Here is a 20,972-nt window from a genome sequence, read left to right as displayed (position 1 = left end):
TAATTGAGGGGCCGGCTTACAGTTTCAGAGGTTTAGTCCATTATCATCATGGTGGGGAGCATGTTGGCATGCAGGCAGACATGGTGCTAGAGAAGTAGCTGAGAGTTCTAGATCCACACACACAGACAGCAGGAAGAGAGAGAGAGAGAGAGAGAGAGAGAGAGAGAGAGAGAGAGAGAGAGAGAGAGAGAGAGAGCAGCTGAGCCTGGCTTAGGTTTTTGAAATATCTAAGCCCACTCCCAGCGACATACTTCCTCCAACAAGGCCATTCTTCTTATTCCTTTTCAAGTAGTGCCAATCCCTAATGACTGGGTATTCAAATATATGAGCACTATTTGTGTTTCCTGGATGTTCTGTGCCTAGACATTTTTAGATTTAACATTTTCTTTGACTGAACCATCCATTTCTTCTACCTTGTCCTCAAGATCTGGAAATCTCTCTTTCCCCCTCATCTTATAATAAGCTAAGAAATCTTACCTCTGTGGTTTTTGTCTGATTTCTTAAGTTTTTCCTTTTCATTTCTAGTTTTATTTTAGCTTGGGGTTTTTTATGATTCTCTTTCTACTTTTGTGTCTTGAAGTCTTAAAATGTTTTCATTATTTCTTTTAACTGTTTGTGCTTTCACAGCCTTCATTAGGGCATTGGCTCATATCCTCTTTAAGGTCTTTGATCACATTCATAATTGCTATTTTGTAGTCTTTGTCTTATACTTCAGCTAAACTGCATTTCTCAGGGCTTTTATTGAAATACCAGCTTTCAGAGGAGGCATAGTGTCTTAACTGTTCATATTTGTGTTTTTGTACTAGGATATAGGTATCTGTAGTTATAATATTTGGGATATTTCTTGGCATAGATGTCTGATCTTTTTTTGAGTGGGAAGTTCTGTTCTTTGGTTGCTCATTCCCACTCTAGATTCTAGGAAAGTATGGTGGCTGAGGGCTCTCAGGTAGAGTTTGCTTCTGTCAGTTGAAAGATAACACAAAGAAATGGAGGTGGTCTAAGAGGAAAGGCAAAGAGGGTCAGAAGAGGGTGCACACCAAGAGGCAGAGGCCCCAAGGAGTGGAGGTGGGGTGAGAGAAGGGGCTCCTTCAGGAAAGCTCAAAGTGAGTCTAGAGAGGGGAGCAGGAAGGATGATGAATCCCCAGCATTGTGTTTTCTCTAGTAGAAAGTGTCTCTGCAGATCAGCATCTGGCATAAAAGAATGGAGGTGGGATGGAATGGAAGGATAAGTGGGTTAATAGGAAAGAGCTAAGAGCACCCTGGGTCTGCACCAAGCGGTGGGTGGAAGGTGGTGCTCCTGCAGCCAGGCTGTGATAAGATAAAGAGTAAATCTGGAGAAATAGGAATTAAAGGCTAGGGGGACCTTGGTTTTGCACCTAGATGTACAATTCTACATATGTGCTTTATTGCTATAATCCTACCACACTTGTTTAAAACAGGGACAGAAGACAGTCACTGAGAACCTGAAGGGCACGGTAGACCAGGTATGAGTACAGACAAAGTAGAGAAGGCATGACCAGGTGGAGGTGACAGTTAACAGAAAGAATCAAGAAGGGAAAACAAACGATACAAAGAGGTGGGCAGTGTTGTTAAGGGTAAGGCTGAGTAGGACACAAGGTCTCCTCAAGTGCCATTGGACAATGCAGAGACCGTGTTAACAGTCTTCTCTGGTCTGGAAACATGTTGTGGCATTTTAATTGTATTTTAATAAATAAAGCTTGCCTGAAGATCTGAGAGTAAAACAGCCCGGCTGGTCAGTCTGACAGACCAGGTAGTGAGTGGTAACACACTCCTTTAATCCGAGTAGCCACACTAGTTTGCCATAGAAACCAGGTAGTGCATGCCTTTAATCCCAATGGTGCATGCCTTTAATCCCAACCCTATAGAGGATTATAAAACAGGAGGAAACAGCTTTCAAACACAGTCTCATTCTGAGATTCCTAGAGGCAGGATCACCATTTCAGACGGAGATCGAGGTAAGAACCAGTCTCTGGCTGTTTTGCTTTTGTAGATCTTCAGGTTGAACCCCAGTTTCTCTGAGCTTTTATTAATTGTGCTTCACAAACAGGAAACTGAGATGACACTATCAGATAAAAGGGACATTTCTTCACTTGTCTCCAGACGCCAGTGGGATGGGGGTGGGATCTCTGAGACTCCTAAGGTTCTCATTTCTAAGAAAGGCTCATGTGGGCAAAAAGCTTGTGATGCCTGACTTAGCACACTTTACACGGGATGCTTGTGAGGCAGCGTGTTGGGTGGAATGAAGAAGTAACTTCCTGTTTCTCCCCCTCTGTCCGTAGTGTTATTAACATCATCATTATCCTGGCTGGAGCAATCGCACTCATTATTGGCTTTGGCATTTCAGGTATGTGCTATCCAATCCCAGCCCGTGCTGTGCCCATCTCCATTAAACCTCTTCTCACTCACTGCGACGTGTGGGAAGAGCAGGACTGTTCCCCAGAAAACTTCAAAGTAGAGACTTGCTCTATGCACTGTGTCCTCTTCGCCTGAGACATTTGTCTTCTTAGGCCTTAGCCATTTCTAAACAGGGGCCTTATAGAAGGATGACCGGCCATGACTACTGTACCAGGTAGGAAACAGATGACAGAAGAACCACTCTTGAAAGGCAGTCAGCGTGTGTCAGTCACAGGAAGCCCCCTCATCCCTCTTCCCATAGGCCACTTCTCTAGAACATCTGTTATGGATGCTGTTAATTATGATGAAAGACAAGTGAAGAAGACAGCAGCTGTCTTCTTTGAGGTGAATCCTGGAACTCGTTCTTGTAGACCAGGCTGTCCTTGAACTCACAGAGATCCACTTGCCTCTGCCTCCCTAGTGCTGGGATTAAAGGTGTGTGCCACCACCACCAGGCCCAAAATACTTATTTTAACTTGGTCTGTGACCAAGCTGTCACGTCATGATTTTAGTCTTTATAGTTTCAGTATGCTCTTTCCTCTGTACTCTCCTCCAGGGTATGGTTGCTTATTAAAGAGCAGCCATAAGGCCTGAACTAAAAAAAAAAAAAACTTGCTGTATGTGTATTTGCTTAACCACATTCCTTATCATCAAAAACATATTCTACTTGCTTTAAAATTGAGTTTTTCTGTTTGTATTTTTGTAATATTCTAGTTTTATTTTAATTATGCTATGTAACTGACAGCAAGCATGTGCACAAGAGTGCAGCGCCCAAGGAGGCCAGCAGAGGGCATTAGACCCCATAGAACTGGGTTACAGGTGGTTGTGACTCAGTGTCCCTGGGGAGCCAAACTCAGGTCCTCTGAAAGAGAGGAGTGTGCACTCTTAACCTCTGAGCCATCTCTCTAGTCCCTTGTTTTTCTTTTTGACTTATAGTTCTTTATATATTTTGGTTGCAAACTGGCTAAGTGAGTTATCAGATCTCTTCTAATCTGTGGTTTGCCTTTTCTCTCCCTTCATACATTTCAATGAACAAATGGTCTTCATTTTAACATAGCCAAATTCATCCATCTTTTCCTTCATATGTGGAACTCAATCTAATCAATTTTTAAAATGTTTGCCTTCCTTGAGGCTGTGACAGCCTAAATTTTTAGAAGCTTTGGTGTTTTGCCTCATGCAGGTATACTTACAACCCATCTAGGGTGGCTTTCGTAGCAGACAGGTCAAGATTCAGTATTTCAACATGGCTGCCCAGTAGACCCAGCACGATTTATTCAAAACTCTTTCTTCTCTCTAATGTCCCCATCATCATAAGTCAGCCATTATGTGTGTGTCGATAGATTTCTGAACTTGCTAATCTGTTTCATTCTAATGCAGATGGTCCTTGGTAAAACAACTACATTCCAATGTACCAATTGTATGCTGGAAACCTTGCAAGTTCAGGGCATTTGATAAACCCAACCTCTCAGACACCATGCTTGGCACACAGCACACTGCAGTGTGGCCATTGCCTCTACAATCATGGAGCCAATGGGAGCTACACTCACACCTGGTTCCCTGGTTCCAGAATCACCAGAGTATCCCACCACATAGCACCAGCACGGGAACACATAAAAGATCAAAATTTGGAGTGTACGTTTTACTAGATGTGTGTCATTTTTGCACCACTGTAAAGTCTAATTAACGCCAGCTGAACTACTGTAAATGAGGGACCATCTCTACTCCCTTTTACTTTCTTTGGATTTGTGTTATTTCATCTCTTTTCCTGCCCCTAAATCTTAGGTGATCTCCTCTTCTCTTTTCCCTCCATGAGGATTTATGCGCAGTAACAATTGCTAGGGCTGAGAGGCTCATGAGCTCTCCCTCCCCACAAAGAGCTAGTGGCAGTTAATGGTTGTTGGGCAGGGAGAGGGGAGCCTTGTTCCTCAGTGGAGTAGCCTCTGCTGAGTCACCTAAGCTCCTGAGATAATCTCTCGCCCATGCTCACAAAAGAGACCCTAATTAAGGCTATTGGGTCACGGAGAAGAAAAAAGACAAAGTAGAAAGGAGTCTTAGAAGAAGGAGATCCACGGGAGTGACAGAGGGACAAGAAGGGAATAATGGGTGAATATGACCAAAGGTATGAAAGTCATGATGAAGCCCACTATCATCTATCACTAGTCAATATATGCTAATAAATAAAAAGGAGAAAACCAAACCAAGGGCTGAGGATGGATCTCAGATGCAGAGCCCTTGCCCAATGTGCAAAATCCTGGGTTTCACTCCAGCATCGCAAAAATAAACAACCAAATATATAAATAAACATTCTAAATGTGGGCCTCATACAATACAAGCTGCACTTAAGGTGAATTTTTGCAAGAGAGGTTGAGAGACTCTCATCAACCCCTCCTTAAAGGATATTCAGGAGGAAGGGAGGCGTAGCAGAAAGGTGCCTCCCTGGTCACAGTAAGTGTCCCCCAGCACTGCACGGCGGTCACTACTTGCCCTTCTCCAACAGCCCCTCACAGTGCAAGAGTTTAAGGATCAGAGACAGGTGGGTCCCAAATTCGACAACTTCATGCCCTTTGGGAGATAACTTAACTTTACGGAATCAGCTTTTTCACTGTTAAAATATGCATGATCATGTGAGAACCTAAAGATTGCTCACACGTACATAAGTGGCTGACACAGCTGGACACCACGAATACTGTTAATACCCATTTCCTATGTCAATGAATTCATTTAGCACCTCTTGGGAACGACACAATTTTCTGGCCATCCCAAGGAAGGCCTTTATTGAAGTTAGGGTGGTCAAGACAGACAGCCAAAAGACATTATCTAATACTGTTCCACCTTTGGACATGAGATACGCCTCTGGGCCCCTATCAGAAGCATTGTACAAATTGTTTGGAAAACATTTCCAACATTGATACAGTTATTTGTAAAAAAAAAAAATAGCTCTTTGTGTGTCTTATATTTATGACCTTTAGATGTTTTTATTTTAAAGTTTTAACATGTGTGTACTGCCGTGTTGGGGTGAATCAAGCCTGGGGCTCACACATGCTAGGCAAGTGCCCTGTCACTGGATTCCATCCCCAGCCCTCTGGCTTTTATTCTTAAAGTAGTGATATCTTTATAATCGGTTGAAATATTTCAATCTAACTTTAACAATTAGCAAAATATGCCAGAAGCAGCCTGGGCTAAGCACCAGGCAGGACTGGTTTGGTCCTGGCTCCCTACTTGCTAGACACAGGGCACTAAGCAAGTCACTAGCATCAGAGCTTCTTCACACTCATTCATAAGAAGGATCTGATGCTCATTCTTAACTTTGGTGGCTTAAAATGAGCCACTAAGGGTAACGCCTTTAGCGCGAAATTCCTTTTTTACCTCCCGAGGCCTGGTCCTCTGTCTTTCCAAATTGTTGGGGTTAATGTTTTAATACCCAAGACTTAGATTTAGCATGACAAGTCGGGTACACTACTAAGCGTTTTACTTGTGCTGTATCATTTAGTCCTTTTAGGGATCCCATAAGGGCGCATCCTCATACTACATATAAAGGCACTAATAAAGATCTTGGAAATACCGCCCAGTGTCACATATCCAGAAAGTGACAGAACTATGATCCGGAAGGAGTGACATCTTCATCATACTCCCAAACCCCCACACTCTGCCACTTCCCTACATCCCCCCTTTATTTCTCCCGATCTAGTTATCTTTCCTAATTTCTTCTCACATGAGCCCCTGCTACTCACCCACTTTTCCTCTCTGCTAGAGTGTTACCAATAGGTGTCACCTCTGCCTGGAGCAGGCTGTGTGTTTCCATCACCGAGCCATGTGCTATGCTGCGCTCTGCACAGCTGCGCTCCAGCAGATGCTACAGGACCCTCTGCTAATGGCGTCTTCTGTGTTCTATGCCATTGGAATGTATAGGACCTGGGATGCATTGTTTCAAAGGACGGTTCATGTCCTAAGTTCTATCCAGGGCCACCCCCATCCCAATCTTTATGAAATGCTTGCCTTGGGTTTCCTGTACTCCCAACCCCAAATATCCCTGCAGGAAAGAAGCAATGAAACATTACTCACCTATGTGAATATGTTGAGGTATAAAGCTTGCCCACCTCTGGTGCCTCCTACCCCTTTCCTTAAGCAACCAGAGCTATGGTAGGAATTGTCCCTATATCATAGCTTTAGCTACAACTCAGCATAATTCTACAGTCATCTAGAAAGGGAGCTTCCGCTTAAGAATTGCCCAGGTCAGATTGGCATGAGGTCGTGTTTACGGGGCTTTTCCTTAATTGCTACTTGATTTAAGAGGGCTCAGCCCACTGTGAGTGGTGCCGGGCAGGGGCAGGTGGGCCTGGGCTATATAAATAAAGGTAGCTGAGGGGCTGGGGATATGACTGGGCACTTAAGGGCATTGCTTCTCTCACAGAGGGCCCAGCTTTCGTTGACAGATCCCACATAGAGCATCACAACCACCAGGGGAATCTGATGCCTTCTTCTGACCTCGTGGGGGCACCAGGCATGCATATGTTATACATACATACACACAGGAAACATTCACATACATTAAAAATAAATCAATATTTTTTAATTAGAAAAGTAGCTGAGCAAGCAGGGCAGGCGATCCAGCAAGCAGCGTTACTCTGTGGTCTCTGCTTCAGTTCTTGCCTCTTGGTTCCTGCCTTGGGATTTCTGAAGAACTCACTGTCTTTTACTTCTCCCCTTCCTTTCTTATGGATGAGAATTCAATCGGTGTCACGCTCATCCCATTGGCCACGTCATGAATAGGAACTCAAGTGACCTGAAGCTGCCGCAGGTCCCCAGGCACACTGAAGCTGCCTACTTTTAATTACCAAGTTCTCTAGGAGATGTGTCAGTGGGTCCCCTACCTGTGGGCTCAAGGCCAGCACATTAAACTGAATTCCGTCACACAATTACCAAACTGAGATATGCCATTATTATTTCATTTCCTCCATAATTGTGCTAATTATGTGTGGGATTTTTTTTCTGAAAGAGTAATTTTCCAGATTAACTTCAATGACACTTTATGACGCTCAGTCACCTTCACTCTGGCTCTGGCTGAGTCCCAGTTGTTCTGGGGTTTCATTGAGGATCTGTATATTTTTATTGTCATCTTCTTAAGGCTAATGTTTCTCCCGCATTTAAGTGCGGTGGCCTTGGTTCTTTGCTCTTGCGATAGGTGGATTATGCAAGCAGTGCTTTGATTTGTGTTTATTCTCATTTACTCTGGAACTCACAGAACATTATTTCTCTGTGGAGCAGAGCAGCGGACCCGATCAGACCTGTAGTTATGACTAAAACCATCTGCCCCTTGGACAAAGCTGACAGATGAGTGCCAAGTCCAGATGTGAGTCAAGGAAGAAGGCAGTTACCATGGTAAAGGGGAAAGACGAGTTCTGGAGGGGGTGCATCTGCCAGTTCTACCTTGAGTGGCTGAAAAGAGTGTTTCAGAAGAGCTGCCATCCTGTCTCAAATATGAGTGGAATGTGGGTAAGCAAGATACAGGAGAGCCAGAACTCTGCACAGGAGAAAGACGAGCAGGGTTGGGAAGGCACAGAGTGTGACCCTACAGCCCGTACAAGCCTGGTTCTTGAAATAAACAAAGAGGATTGAAAATAATCCTGAACCTTCAAAGCAGTGTTCAAGAAAGTACAGGAGACAGGGGTGCCGTGTTACCACAGTCAAACCTCCTTTTGCTCTCTTCCCTGGTTAGTTTTCCAAATGTCTCGCATGAAAGGCCACACAGGGCAGCTGCTCCCCAAATCCCTTTTCTTCCACGCCGTCAAGCCTTAAAAAGATCTTCCAGCCCAGCCTATGTGTGCATGTCTGTTCCCTTGGCCTCTTTATTCTAGCTCTACTTCTTCTTCTGTGCATAGCCCTCCGTTCTTTTTTTATGCAAATCTACCTAGCTTAGTATCTTTGGCTCTATTTCCCATTCATTGCCCTGGTCTCTTTTGTAAAGGTCTTGGAGTCAATTAGACAATCCCAAGCCTTAATGAGCTAGAAGTGCCAAGGACACCCTTGTGGCTAGAATGTTTGCTTCTGTGTTTGAAAAGGAACATGGACTATTTGTTCATGAATCTTTACACTGAAGAAAGAAAATCAACAAACCATTGGACAGAGACAAAGCAGACGATGGAGGGGGACAGGGGGAGAGGAAACTGCCAGGCAGGAACAAGAGGCATTCACTGTGTGCCAGGCAGTGCTTGGCACCGACGGCCAGGCTGGGAAATCTGCAACTCATTCCAGAGTCCGTAGTAACCACGGGAACTCACTGGTTAGGTGGCAGGTGTATTTGGATTGTACACTAAGAAAGCTCCTTGCAAGATCAATGCGTTCAAAATGTGTGGGAAGGAGGCAGACAGGCGCAGTGGGGAAACCAATAAGGAATCTGAAAAGTACAGTTGAGCGGTGTCCAAGACCCATTATAGTGACATCTGAGGGTGTCAGGAAGGCTTAAACCAGGTGTTTGTGTGAAGACGATATAGAGGCTGGGCAGCACCTCCTGCGGTCTTGACTATATGCCCAGCAGCCAACACGGCTCTTAGGATGAGGCTCTCCACGGTCTCTTTCCCGCACTTCCTTGTTTCTGCTCCTTGGTCCTCTTGGGCTCCACGGCCATCGCCTTAGCTTCACATCCATGTCACAGGAGCCTCCAAAAATAATCTGTCACCCTAGGGTGCTCTCAGGCAGAACAGCAGGCACAAAGAACCCCCAGCCTGAGTGTGCTGTAGGCTGCACAGCTGAAGGAAAGACCATAGAATGGAGATATCACCATGGTAATGCTCCTCCAGATGGTAGGATCAAAGAGGTGAGGAAGGAGGTTTCTATCGTGGACCAAAGCATCATTAAATACCACTCTTCGTTACAATATAGATAACATCATAACCTCAGAACCATCACTTCCCTTCTTGGTGCCTGAGTTTCTCTATCATTCCAAGGAAGATAAAGTCCCAGCTCATTAGGATTTAACTTTCTTCAGGATTACTAATACTAATTAACAGGAAGCACAACTTTGGGTCCCTCCTGCTTAGCTAAGAATAATACCTTACTTGCGTAATTGCCGTTTGCAGATCGTTTACCCCCGTTTGATTTGTTCCTCATAGCGACCTCTCAGAGGCTGTTACCTCCATTTCTCTGGGAGTCAGAGGAGTCACACCACGTATTTAAGGGTGCATGGCAGACTTGAATACTCGTGTTCAAAGCCTCAACTCCGACGTGTTTTCCTCTTGCTGCCTCTCCGGGGTTGGGTAGATTGTTCTTACAAACTCTGTCTGTAAATGTTAACATGGCTTCATCCTCTTTCTAGCCGTGTCTTTTAAAAATGCTTTTCTCTACTTCTAATTGATCTGGAACATCATCTCTGTCCGGCTTGCATTAACAAAGAGCTTGTTCGTCAAAGTCCCAGGGCTTCACTGTTCCTTCCTGAATCGCAGGCAAGCACTTCATCACTGTCAGGACGTTCACCTCGGCTGGAAACATCGGAGAGGATGGGATTCTGAGCTGCACTTTCGAACCTGACATCAAGCTCAACGGCATCGTCATCCAGTGGCTGAAAGAAGGGACCCTGGGTTTGGTCCACGAGTTCAAAGAAGGCAAAGACGATTTCTCACAGCAGCATGAGATGTTCAGAGGCCGGACGGGGGTGTTTGCTGATCAGGTGGTGGTCGGCAACGCTTCCCTGAGGCTGAAAAATGTGCAACTCATAGACGCTGGCACCTACACGTGCTACATCCGTACCTCCAAAGGAAAAGGGAACGCCAACCTGGAGTATAAGACTGGAGGTGAGTTACTTCTGCAGGGTGGGCAGAGGGGGCACCCAAGGATAGCTGAGAATAAAGGTCACGAGTCGCTGATGAAATACAGTGTGTTCATAAATGACCAATATCAGACCAAAACTCTCTCAGCTCAGCTCTGTTAGTAGCCATCGGGTTGTTATGCCCAAGACAGTGACCCAGTGACCTGCTATAATATTAAGACTTAAAATATTTTCTTCGAGTTTCTCACCATCTTTGAATTTCTAGGTGTATTCCCAAATCTCTCTCTCTCTCTCTCTCTTTCTCTCTCTCTCTCTCTCTCTCTCTCTCTCTCTGTGTGTGTGTGTGTGTGTGTGTGTGTGTGTGTGTGTGTCTGTCTGTCTGTCTGTCTGTCTGACTGTCTGACTAACTGTCTTTGTCTCTCTCCAGGGTCTCACTCTGTAGCCCTAGCTGGCCTATAACACACTCTGTATATCAGGTTAACCTTGAAATCACAGAGATCTCCCGTCTCTACCTCCCAACTACTGGGATTAAAAGCGTGGAACACCACTCCTAGCTAATAAATGCAGTCTCTTGAAGGTAGGCCCTGCTGTTGCTACTAAGAGAAGCCTACCATCTGTCATGAAATATTTCTATACAAATCAGGCCCAAGCCCACATCTGAAATGAGTCTTTCCAGAGACTCCTGCCAGAGAGCAGCTTTAGGAGCGGTCCAAAAGGACCAAACCAAAGCAATGCTGTCATACGAACTCAGTATTACCACCCCAGTGAAACCCGCACTTCCTTGCCAACCCGGTCCAACAGATGTTTCCCGAAGCTACAAGGGATTCAGATAGTTGCGATGAAGAATATGAAGAGGATTAATAAACAGAAGTGACTGTCCCTCCTATCACAGTGCTTCCAGTACAGATCTTCGCGAACTGAAGGACTGCCCAGGAGAACAACAGACTATAACAAATAACACCTTCTGAAAGTAGAAACAGCCGGGCAGTGGTGGTGCACGCCTTTAATCCCAGCACTTGGGAGGCAGAGGCAGGTGGATCTCTGTGAGTTCAAGGCCAGCCTGGTCTACAAGAGCTAGTTCCAGGCTCCAAAGCCACAGAGAAACCCTGTCTCAAAAAAACCAAAAGAAAGAAAGAAAGAAAGAAAGAAAGAAAGAAAGAAAGAAAGAAAGAAAGAAAGAATGAAAGAAAGAAAGAAAGAAAGAAGGAAAGAAAGAAAGAAAGAAGAAATATGTAACATGATGGGCCTGCTTGTTGGGGTTTCTGTCCCGCCCGGTACCACAACCGGCAAATCCCAAAGAGAAATCACACACAGGACTCCATAAGGTTATAAACTGATTGGCCCATTAGGTCAGGCTTCCTGTTAACTCTTATAACTTATGTTACCCCATTATCCTTATCTACATTAGCCACATGGCTCTGTACCTTTCTCAGCTGGGCAAGTTACATGCTGCCTCTTCGGTGGTCTGCACAGGAGTGGTGGAGGGAGCTTCCTAGAATACTCCCAGTCTCTTTGCTCCACTCCTACTTCCTATCTGGCTTTCCCACCTATACTGCCTGCCTGGCCAATCAGTGTTTTATTAAAATATAATTGACAGAATACAGACAATTCTCCCACAGAAATAGAACAAGAGAGGGGTTCAAAGGAAGGGAGAGAGCACACCCAATGCACATGAGGGAAGGGGTAAGAAACCCCCAGGGAGAAGCTAAAAGGGGCCTTGAAGGATGGGCATTAGTAGCCTGTGCTCCTGAGTCTAACCAAGGCTTTGTGGGCCTTTCTTGAACTCCTCTTTATATGTGTATGACATGAAGCACTGCCCTAGATCCAGGCCTGGATGAGGATGGTGACCCAACACAACCTCTCTGAGCCTCGGCATCTTTATCTGAAGAGGGAGCCTAGTGGGCAATATTTAACAGTAAGACCAACTGCACAAACTCCACTGAAAGCCTAAAACAGTGAGCCAAGAAGACACACTACTAAACTATGACTCAGGATCTAAAGCACACAAAACACTGACGAGGAAAATGAAACAATTCTCTTCAGACAGAAATTACAAGTAATTTTCTTCCCTCTCTCCTTCTCCAGGAGGGAGAGGCACCATTTGATAGTCTTCCCACTCAGCTCAGTCAGTGTATGTTGGAGATGTGAAGTCAGTTTTCTGAGACACCTAACACACGCCCCTCACATCATCGGGTGTGGAGAGCTCGCACCTTCCAGTATGTCGTGCTGATGGGAGGAGAACTTTACCCAACCATGATCTTCCTCTCCAAAACCCCTACCTGACTCTAACCATGAAAAGAACATCCTGTAAATCCCAACGGGAAGGCACCCTACGCAATACCTGACCACTACTAAAACTCTTTAAAGAAAAAAAAAAGATGAAGTTTGAGAAAATGCCACAGTTCATACAAACCTGAGGTGAAATAACTAAACCATGCTGGCATACTAGTGAGATTCTGGGACAACAGCAGAATTCCCAACGTTAATGGAAAAATGGGAAAAATACAAATAAAGTCTGGCGTTTAGTTAGCAGTGATGCTGGTTTCTCGATTTTGACAGAAGAACAAAGGCCATTGAAGATGCTACATTAGAGGAAACTGAACGGGAAACTTACAGGAATTCTCTTACTGAATACTGTCTTTGAAACTTTTATGTAAATCTAAAGTTGTTCATATAACCAATTTTATTTGTAAGCTAACTTTAAATTTTTAGTAGATTAGGCCAGCCTGGAAAGATGGCTCAGTTGTTAAGAGTGCTACCTATCCTTCCAGAGGACTTGGGTTTGGTCCCCAGCATGCACATGCCTGCACATGGCAACCCAAGGACTATGATCCCCCTCTACAGGCACTCTATGCACATGGTGCACACATGTACATGCAGGCCAACAGTCAAATAGATAATATAAAAATAAATCCATTTTTTAAGGAAAGTAGAATTGGGCAGTGGTGCTACATGCCTTTAATCCAAGCACTCAGGAGGCAGAGGCTGGCGAATCTCTGTGAGTTTGAGGCCAGCCTGGTCTACAGAGTGAGTTCCAGGACAACCGGAGCTGTTCCACGGAGAAACCCTGTCTTTAAACAAACAAACAAAGAGAGAGAGAGAATAAATTAATGAGATAAAATAATTCCAGAATTTTAAAGTTTTAGCATAGGTTTAATAACAGATAACCATAGGATTATTTCGAAGCTCAAATAAAGTAATACCTGGGATACACTTCTAGCACAAGGCATATGCTCACGACTTAGTTTCCATACTGCCTCCTAGAGACACGTTCCCTACCTGCTCCAAGCATGTGCATCTCATCTTCCTTGCTATGGAACAGGCTTGCTGGGAGGAAGGTGAAGAGCAGGGTGTGGTGGCACACACCTGTATCCTCAGCACATGGCACCGAAGGCCAGAGGATCAGGAGTTCCATGGCATCCTCAGCTCCATAGTGAGTTGAAGGCCAGTATGGGCTACTTGATTCTGACTCAGAAACAGACAGACAAACAAACAACAGCACAAAGGAAAGGTTCCCTTTCGTTCTCACTTAGCACCAGCCTAACCCTAAGCAAAAAAGCAGTTAAATGACTTTAATAAATTACTGACTACCTGGAGGCCTGGTGAGAGGGCTGGCTCAGCAGGTAAAAGTGATCAATATTCAAGCTGGAAACTATGTGTCTTAATGACTTTTCAAATTGCTCTGAATAGACACCATGATCAAGCCACCGATAGAAGAAGGTGTATTCGGGGCTCACAGTTTCAGAGGGTGAGTCCACGATCATCACAGTAGGGAGCATGGCAGCAGGCGGGCAGGCATGGCCCCGGGGCAGCAGCTGAGAGCTGACATCTGATTCACAGGCATGAGGCAGAGAGAGAGAGAGAGAGAGAGAGAGAGAGAGAGAGAGCTCTGAGTTGGGATGGTGTGAGCATGTGCAGTCTCGAAGCCCAGTGACACACCTCCTCCAACAAGGCCACACCTTCTAGTCCTTCTCAAACAGTTCCATCAACCGGGACCAAGTATTCAAACATATGAGTTTATGGTGGCCATCCTCTCTCAAACAACCACACCATGTAAAGATGGAAGAGGAGAACCAGCTCTGCAAAAACTATCCTCTGAGCTTCACAGGTGTGCTGTGGCACATGGACCCTTACAACTCACCAGCACCATCAGCACCATCAACACCATCAGCACAACAACAATTTTTTCAAATATTAATTGTGGATTGCCATTTTGTCATAATAATAAGCCCAGATCCTTAACATTTATTTGTTTGTTTGTTTGTTTGCTTGCTTATTTATTTATTCTTCTCTATGTTACTACAGAAGACCACAGTTTCCTCTCCCTCCTCTCCTCCAAGTTTCTCCCTGCCACCTCCTTTCTTCCCCTGGATCAACTATTCCTCGGTTTCTCTTCAGAAAAGAGAAGGCCTCTCAGGCATATCAACCAAACACAATATAACAAATTACAACAGACTAGGCACCCCACACACACTACATCGAGGCTGGACAAGGTGACCCAGTAAGAAGAAAAGGTCCCCAAAGCAGGCAACAGAGAGTCACAGACAACCTGGCTCCCACTGTTAGGAGTCCCACAAGAACACCAAGCTATACAATCATAACATATTGTGTTACTCTGCCTAGTTGGAGAAGAAGGAATGCCTTAATTCCCAGATGTTACTTTGACGAGCAGCATTTCTTAGAATAAAACAAATGGCTGCCATTCTATTTGTAGGTATCAGAGCTAAAGTTTCCACCCAAGCAAAGTCCAATCCCCATGGCGACAAGGTCTGTGAGTGGGCTTTCTGTGGCGATAAGTGAGTGCCACCATGCTGCTTGCTTCTTTCTCCTTCCTCCTCCCTCTTTATCTTAAAACATCAAATCCAGATGCTATCCATGGCTTGACCCTATTGTCCTAAGGCAACAGACGTTTTCTTCCTTCCTTCCTTCCTTCCTTCCTTCCTTCCTTCCTTCCTTCCTTCCTTCCTTCCTTCCTTCCTAATGATCCTTGTACACAGAGGACATTACTTATCATAACACTGATATATTTGAAACTCAGGCCCCTGGAGTTTGTGGTATTGGTCAAAGGGATATAATGTATAGCGATGCTCTGGGCAAATCATTATTTATTTATGCCCACGACATAAAGGGCCACACAAAAATCACCATGGGGAAGCCCTGGGTCACTTAAGTGACAGAAGTGATTGTGGTTGTGTTTTTTGTTTGTTTGTTTGTTTGTTTGAGACAAGGTTTCTCTGTGTAACTTTAGAGCTTGTCCTAGAACTAATTCTGTAGACCAGACCGGCCTCTAACTCACAGAAATCTACCTGCTTCTGCCTCCTGAGGGCTGGGATAAAAGGCGTGTGCACCACCACTGCCCAGCTGATTGTTTGTGTTTTTAAGACCTAGCACTTTAAGGCTTTTTTCTATAATCTGTCTTCCATTGACATTTATCCTTTTCGACTCTTGCCCCTGCAGCCTTCAGTGTGCCAGAGATAAACGTGGACTACAATGCCAGCTCAGAGAGTTTGCGCTGTGAGGCTCCTCGGTGGTTCCCCCAGCCCACAGTGGCCTGGGCATCTCAGGTTGACCAAGGAGCCAACTTCTCGGAAGTCTCCAACACCAGCTTCGAGTTGAACTCTGAGAATGTGACCATGAAGGTTGTGTCTGTGCTCTACAATGTCACAATCAACAACACATACTCCTGCATGATAGAGAACAACATCGCCAAGGCCACGGGAGCCATCAAAGTGACAGGTGCGTTTCCTGAGGCTTCCTGCCTCCCGTGCTGTGGAATGAAGCCCAAGATCTGGGGGTTCTAGTCAGGCACTCTCCTCCTAAACACACCTGCACAGCTCTCCATGTTTTATCACATGTACTATTAGAGAAAAAAATATGTCAATTAAAACTGTATTTATCTGATATGTACCAGGGATCAGACATCTCTAGTCTTCCAGATCCTCTAGAGCAGTGGCTAAGTGTGGGTTGCAACCCCTTTGAGGGTCACCGGGGTCGCCTCAGATCATTGGAAAACACAGATGTGTACATTACAATTCACAACAGTATTGAAATTACAGTTATTAAGTAGCAATGAAAATAATTTTATAGTTGGGGGTCACCACAGCATGAGGATCTGGGTTAAAGGGTCACAGCATTAGGAAGGCTGAGAACCACTGCTGTAGAGATTTTGGTCATAATCCCAGTTGGCACTGATTTCTGTACTTGAAAGCCTAGCACAGCACAATATTTATAGCATATTGGTTGACAAGGGTGACTGAGATTGGCATGGTAATGCAAACCTTCAATGCTCGCCCTTGGAAGGCAGGTGGGTCTCTGTGAGTTTGAGCTAGCCTGATCTCCAAAGTGAGGTCCAGGCTAGGCACAGCTACACAGTGAGCCTCTGTCTCAATTTCCTTCCCCCAAAAGGCATGGATTGACTTCTCCTCGGTCGTCTGGAGAGCGTTAGCACTCGGAGGCTCTTTCTAAGTTGGTGGGAATACTTGGTGCACTGGAGAGACATGATGGCTATGTGACAGCTGTGACCGAGTTAACTGGTCCACTGCACCCTAAATTCCCCCAAATTCACGAGATCCCAACCTGTCCTTGGGAAGGTCTGGCATCTGAAGATCAGAGGCCTACCCCTCTGACTCCATCTTCCTCCTCAGTCATCCTGGGACTGAATGAATCTCACCAATACTGACTAGTAGTGACCACTCTTGAGGAAAATCTGAAAACCTTAGAGGGAAGTGACCTCAGCCTGTCTGAGAAGCCCCCTCACCTGCCCGTGGTGCTTTAGTGCATTTAGTGTATCCCAAACCTAGGAGGAAACCAGTTTCAAGAAAAACCAGACGCAGCTGGAACTTATGAGGCTGTGGCTTCTTGTGCCTTGCGGAACCCTGTCTTCAGAGGCTGGGGTTTGCCAAAAGAGCCCCTGTCTGTATCAAGTCTAGAGAAGTGCAAGCAAGTATCTTGTACATAGGATGGCTGAGTTTAACTGACTAAATCACAGCAGCTTACATTTGTATTCAAATTTTAGTTATGAAAGTTAATCTATAGGATAGCAGAAAATACTTGCAAATCATATATCTAATAAGGTGTTAATATCCAAAAGAATCCTTATAACCTAGCAAAAAACTAAATAGCTAAATTCAAAGGTTTTTGTTTTTCAGTGCAGACCCGGGATCTTGTACACGCTAGGCAAGCAGTCTACCTGGGATTACATCTCCAGGCACCTAAGCCTTGTTGCCTTTCTCCACTTTCCATGCATGTGTGCTGTTCATTTTGGTGTGCATAGGGTATATATGTGCAAGCTTTTTCATGTGTTTTCACACATGTACTGGAACAGGGTCTCTCAATTAAACCCGGAGCTAGTCTCAACAGACAGCCTGCTCTGGGGATTGATCCCCAGTTCCCACACTTTGAGACTGGAATTATGGGTATGCTACCACGCTCACCCTTATGTTTATGTGGGTTTCTGGAGAACTCAAGTCCAGTCCTCCTGCTATCGTGGCAGGCATCTTTAACCGCTGATCCATTTCTCCAGCTCTCTGAGCACTGACTTTGAAAATAAGTATATGGGAAAGAGCATTTTTCTAATTCTGTTACTCAAATGACCAAAAAGGCACATCAAAGTGTGCTTCACGACATCCATCCTGCGGGGAAAGCTAAGTGAAACAGCAGGAAGCTAATCGCCTCAGATCCCAAGCCCATTGAGATGGTCACCAACATGCCACCGAAAAAAATCAAGGCACAGAATTAACAAGGGTTGGTGAGGAACCGAGGAACTGGACCATTCGAGCACTGTTTGTAGGACGGACACTCGTGAAATCAGCGGAAAATGGCAAGCTCTAAAAACAGACCAGTCATGTGATCTGACAGGCATACTGCTAGGTATAGCCCCAAAAAATCAGAGAAAAGACTTGAATAAATATTTGCACATTCGTGATCATAGTAATACTATTTGTAATAGTCGAAAAATGAAATCTGGAATGTCCATCGATGGCATAGAAAGCAAGTGGACAGAATAGGATACACTATATTAAATGCACACCGTGAAATACTAGTCAGCCTGGACAGTTGTTCAACAAGTATGTTTTCTGTGCAAGTATGTTCATAGCACTTTTAAACCCCCATGAGATACCCAGACAAATGGTACAAATATCATTAAGAAGTTAATCTCAGTATTAATAGGGGCCTTCTAAGGGAGAGTTGTTATTTATGACTAGACCAGAGCAGTGGGTAAGCAGACTTCGAGTGAGATTAGAAAGAAAGAGAAAATAAGGACTCAGAAGCCTTGAAATCAGGAGCCGGTGGCGGTGGTCCAAGGGATGATTGTGAGCACATCATTCCTTTGAAAAAGAAAAAGAATCAAAAGCTGCTCGAATAAAAACAAATCTATAGATCTTGATAAAGCAAATGTGAATGTCAAGAGCAATAAAAGTCAAAATGGGTTTGCTGTCACCACCCAGGATGTCTAAGAACTTGGTAATGCTACCACCACAGCAGGGAAAGAGGAGCGATATGGGCAGGCAGGAGACAATGGTTTAGAGAGGATGCTCTTCAAATGTCCATGGAGGACGCAGGCAGAGATGCCCATGCTCGGCACATCAGCTATCACATGTCGGTGTGGGGGGCTGCATCTCCACTCCGTGTGTTTGATTCTAGGAGCAGGATCCCTGTGTGTCTAACCTTTGAGTGCCCATCTATCTCCCTTACCTGGAGAAGGAGGCCATCAGAAGCTGAACATATGGGGTTGAGCTCCCTCTTTCTCTGCTGTCACTACCATGAAAGGCATATTCCGCTCTGCTCTTTAGGAAAGGATCTGTCCCAGAAGATGGGAGCCTGCCACACTTTGGTGCTGTCTGCCACAGGATGAGGGTCCAGGCTGCGACCTCCAGCTTCCTACCAAGCGTCACCCTTTACCGCCAGATTTTTAAGCAGAAGAGGTGTTATTTAGGCCTTCTGATTGCCTGGCTTTTGTCCTTCTTTTCATTGGCTCCACGCCAACCTGGGGAAAGGGTGTTATTTATCGGACTCCTCAGAAACCTGACGATATGGGGCTGGAGAGGTGGCACAGCGGTTAGGAGCACCTATTTCTCTCACAGGGCACCCGAATTCAGTCCCAGCAGCCACATGGGGCAACTCAACTCCAACTCCAGGGGATCCAACCTCCAATTCTGGAGCTCCCAGGAGCTGCACCCACACAGGCATGTCCCCACAGCAGATAGACACGCAGAAAAACCAAATAAATCCCGAAGGAAAAATGAAACCCAATAGTAGATACTAAAAAAATATTTACTGACAGGTGGTGGTGGCAACACGTGCCTTTAATCCTAGCACTTGGGAGGCAGAGGCAGGTGGATCTTCGTGAGTCTGAGGCCAGCCTGGTCTACAGAGCACGTTCCAGGCTGTGACACAAAGAAACACTACCCTGAAAAACCAAAGACCTAAACCATGAATTTGCTGAATAATTGTGTTTTTTAACCGACCTATTTGGTAACAACAATAAATCCAGATGTGAAAGTGAAGGCAGAATTAAAGTAAAGAAATACCTTCGTAGGTGGGGGGTCGTGGAGGAAATAGCTATTCGGCTGTGTAGGTCTACTGCATTGGTGGTATTCACAGGTAACACTCGAGTAACCATTCGCCGGGCACCATGCTAAGTCACCCAGGGATCCTTATAATCGCCCTGTGAAGTGGGCCACCCTTATTTTAGCTTTCTTTGTAGAGGCAGAAACTGGAGCAAACGTGTATTGAGTTACTTACTGAAGTCACACTGAGTGACAGAACTGAAATAGCCGCATGAAATCGGATTGTCTAGGAAGGAAAGAGTAGAAGAGGAAATAGACAGTTCCTTATTTTGTGGAGGTCTGATGGAATTCGATGGCACAGAACCTGTGAAGGCCGCTGCCTGGGGAGAAGTAGGCCCAAAAGCAAGGAACTGGCCTGAGCCCTCCCGTTAGCAACATCTTCCCCGTAGTAACCTTCCTTGATGTCATGTTTCATTCGGCTGTAACCTCACTGACTTGGACCACAGAATGGACCTTGCTCCATAAAAAGGGAAACCTCTGAGTTCATTTCAGAAGGGTGGAGAGAAGAAGACAGAATTGCCCTTGTTAGACACAAATCGCTCTGTTTTTCAGATGCTCTTTCTTTTTCACGCAAAGGGGACATTCAGCTTCTTCTCTGTGACTTTGAACTTTTTTCTCTCCTCTTACAGATTCAGAGGTCAAAAGGCGGAGTCAACTGCAGCTGCTGAACTCGGGGCTTTCCCCACGTGTTCCTTCTGTCCTTCTGATTGTCTGGGCACTGCTGTCTCTCTCTACTGCCAGATGCTAAGATGAGGGGTCTTGGCCACACAAAAGCATGCAAAGTGGCTGGTACAGCAGGTGAGCTAAAACACAGAGCATTGCTGGACGGCTGAGCCCATGCCCTTAACAACAGCCAAGCCAGCGCTCCAGCCCTAGATGGCTGAGCCCATGCCCTTAACAGCCGAGCCAGCGCTCCAGCCCTAGACTAATCGTTAGGAAGCAGGAGTCCAACAGCTGCCAGCATCAGCCGCAGGAAGGAATACGCCTTGATGGTAGGGCAGGGACTTTTCCCAGCGTTGTGGAAGGCTAAGGTTTGTAAGGATCTAGTACTAGCCAAGAGCAGAGTCCTGAGCGACAGGTATGAAAACAAACTCTACACAACTCAACTCTGTGTGTAAATCCAAACACCTATTATTCATTTGCTGAGTCGCTAGCCTGCCCACCTTGGGCTCAGGTGACTCACCAGCTAGCCTCCTGCTGAGATGTGTTCTCTGGCTCCAATTACT

The 20,972-nt window shown here is 45.3% G+C and overlaps 1 protein-coding gene across 1 annotated transcript in view; it reads left to right on the top strand.

Annotated features, from left to right (window-relative positions):
* Positions 1-20,972, top strand: part of Vtcn1 (V-set domain containing T cell activation inhibitor 1) — a 65,666-nt gene that overhangs the window by 41,212 nt on the left and 3,482 nt on the right. The window contains exons 2-5 of the mRNA XM_087897703.1: positions 2,301-2,365; positions 9,855-10,202; positions 15,635-15,913; positions 20,376-20,544. Coding sequence (XP_087753829.1) covers positions 2,301-2,365; positions 9,855-10,202; positions 15,635-15,913; positions 20,376-20,494 — 811 coding nt within the window. The 3' untranslated portion in view covers positions 20,495-20,544. The remainder of the gene's footprint in view (positions 1-2,300; positions 2,366-9,854; positions 10,203-15,634; positions 15,914-20,375; positions 20,545-20,972) is intronic.

Source organism: Myodes glareolus, chromosome 17 (assembly GCF_982192425.1).
Source record: "Myodes glareolus chromosome 17, mMyoGla1.1, whole genome shotgun sequence".
Taxonomy (NCBI): domain Eukaryota; kingdom Metazoa; phylum Chordata; class Mammalia; order Rodentia; family Cricetidae; genus Myodes; species Myodes glareolus.
This window is presented reverse-complemented; position numbering and strand designations above follow the sequence as displayed.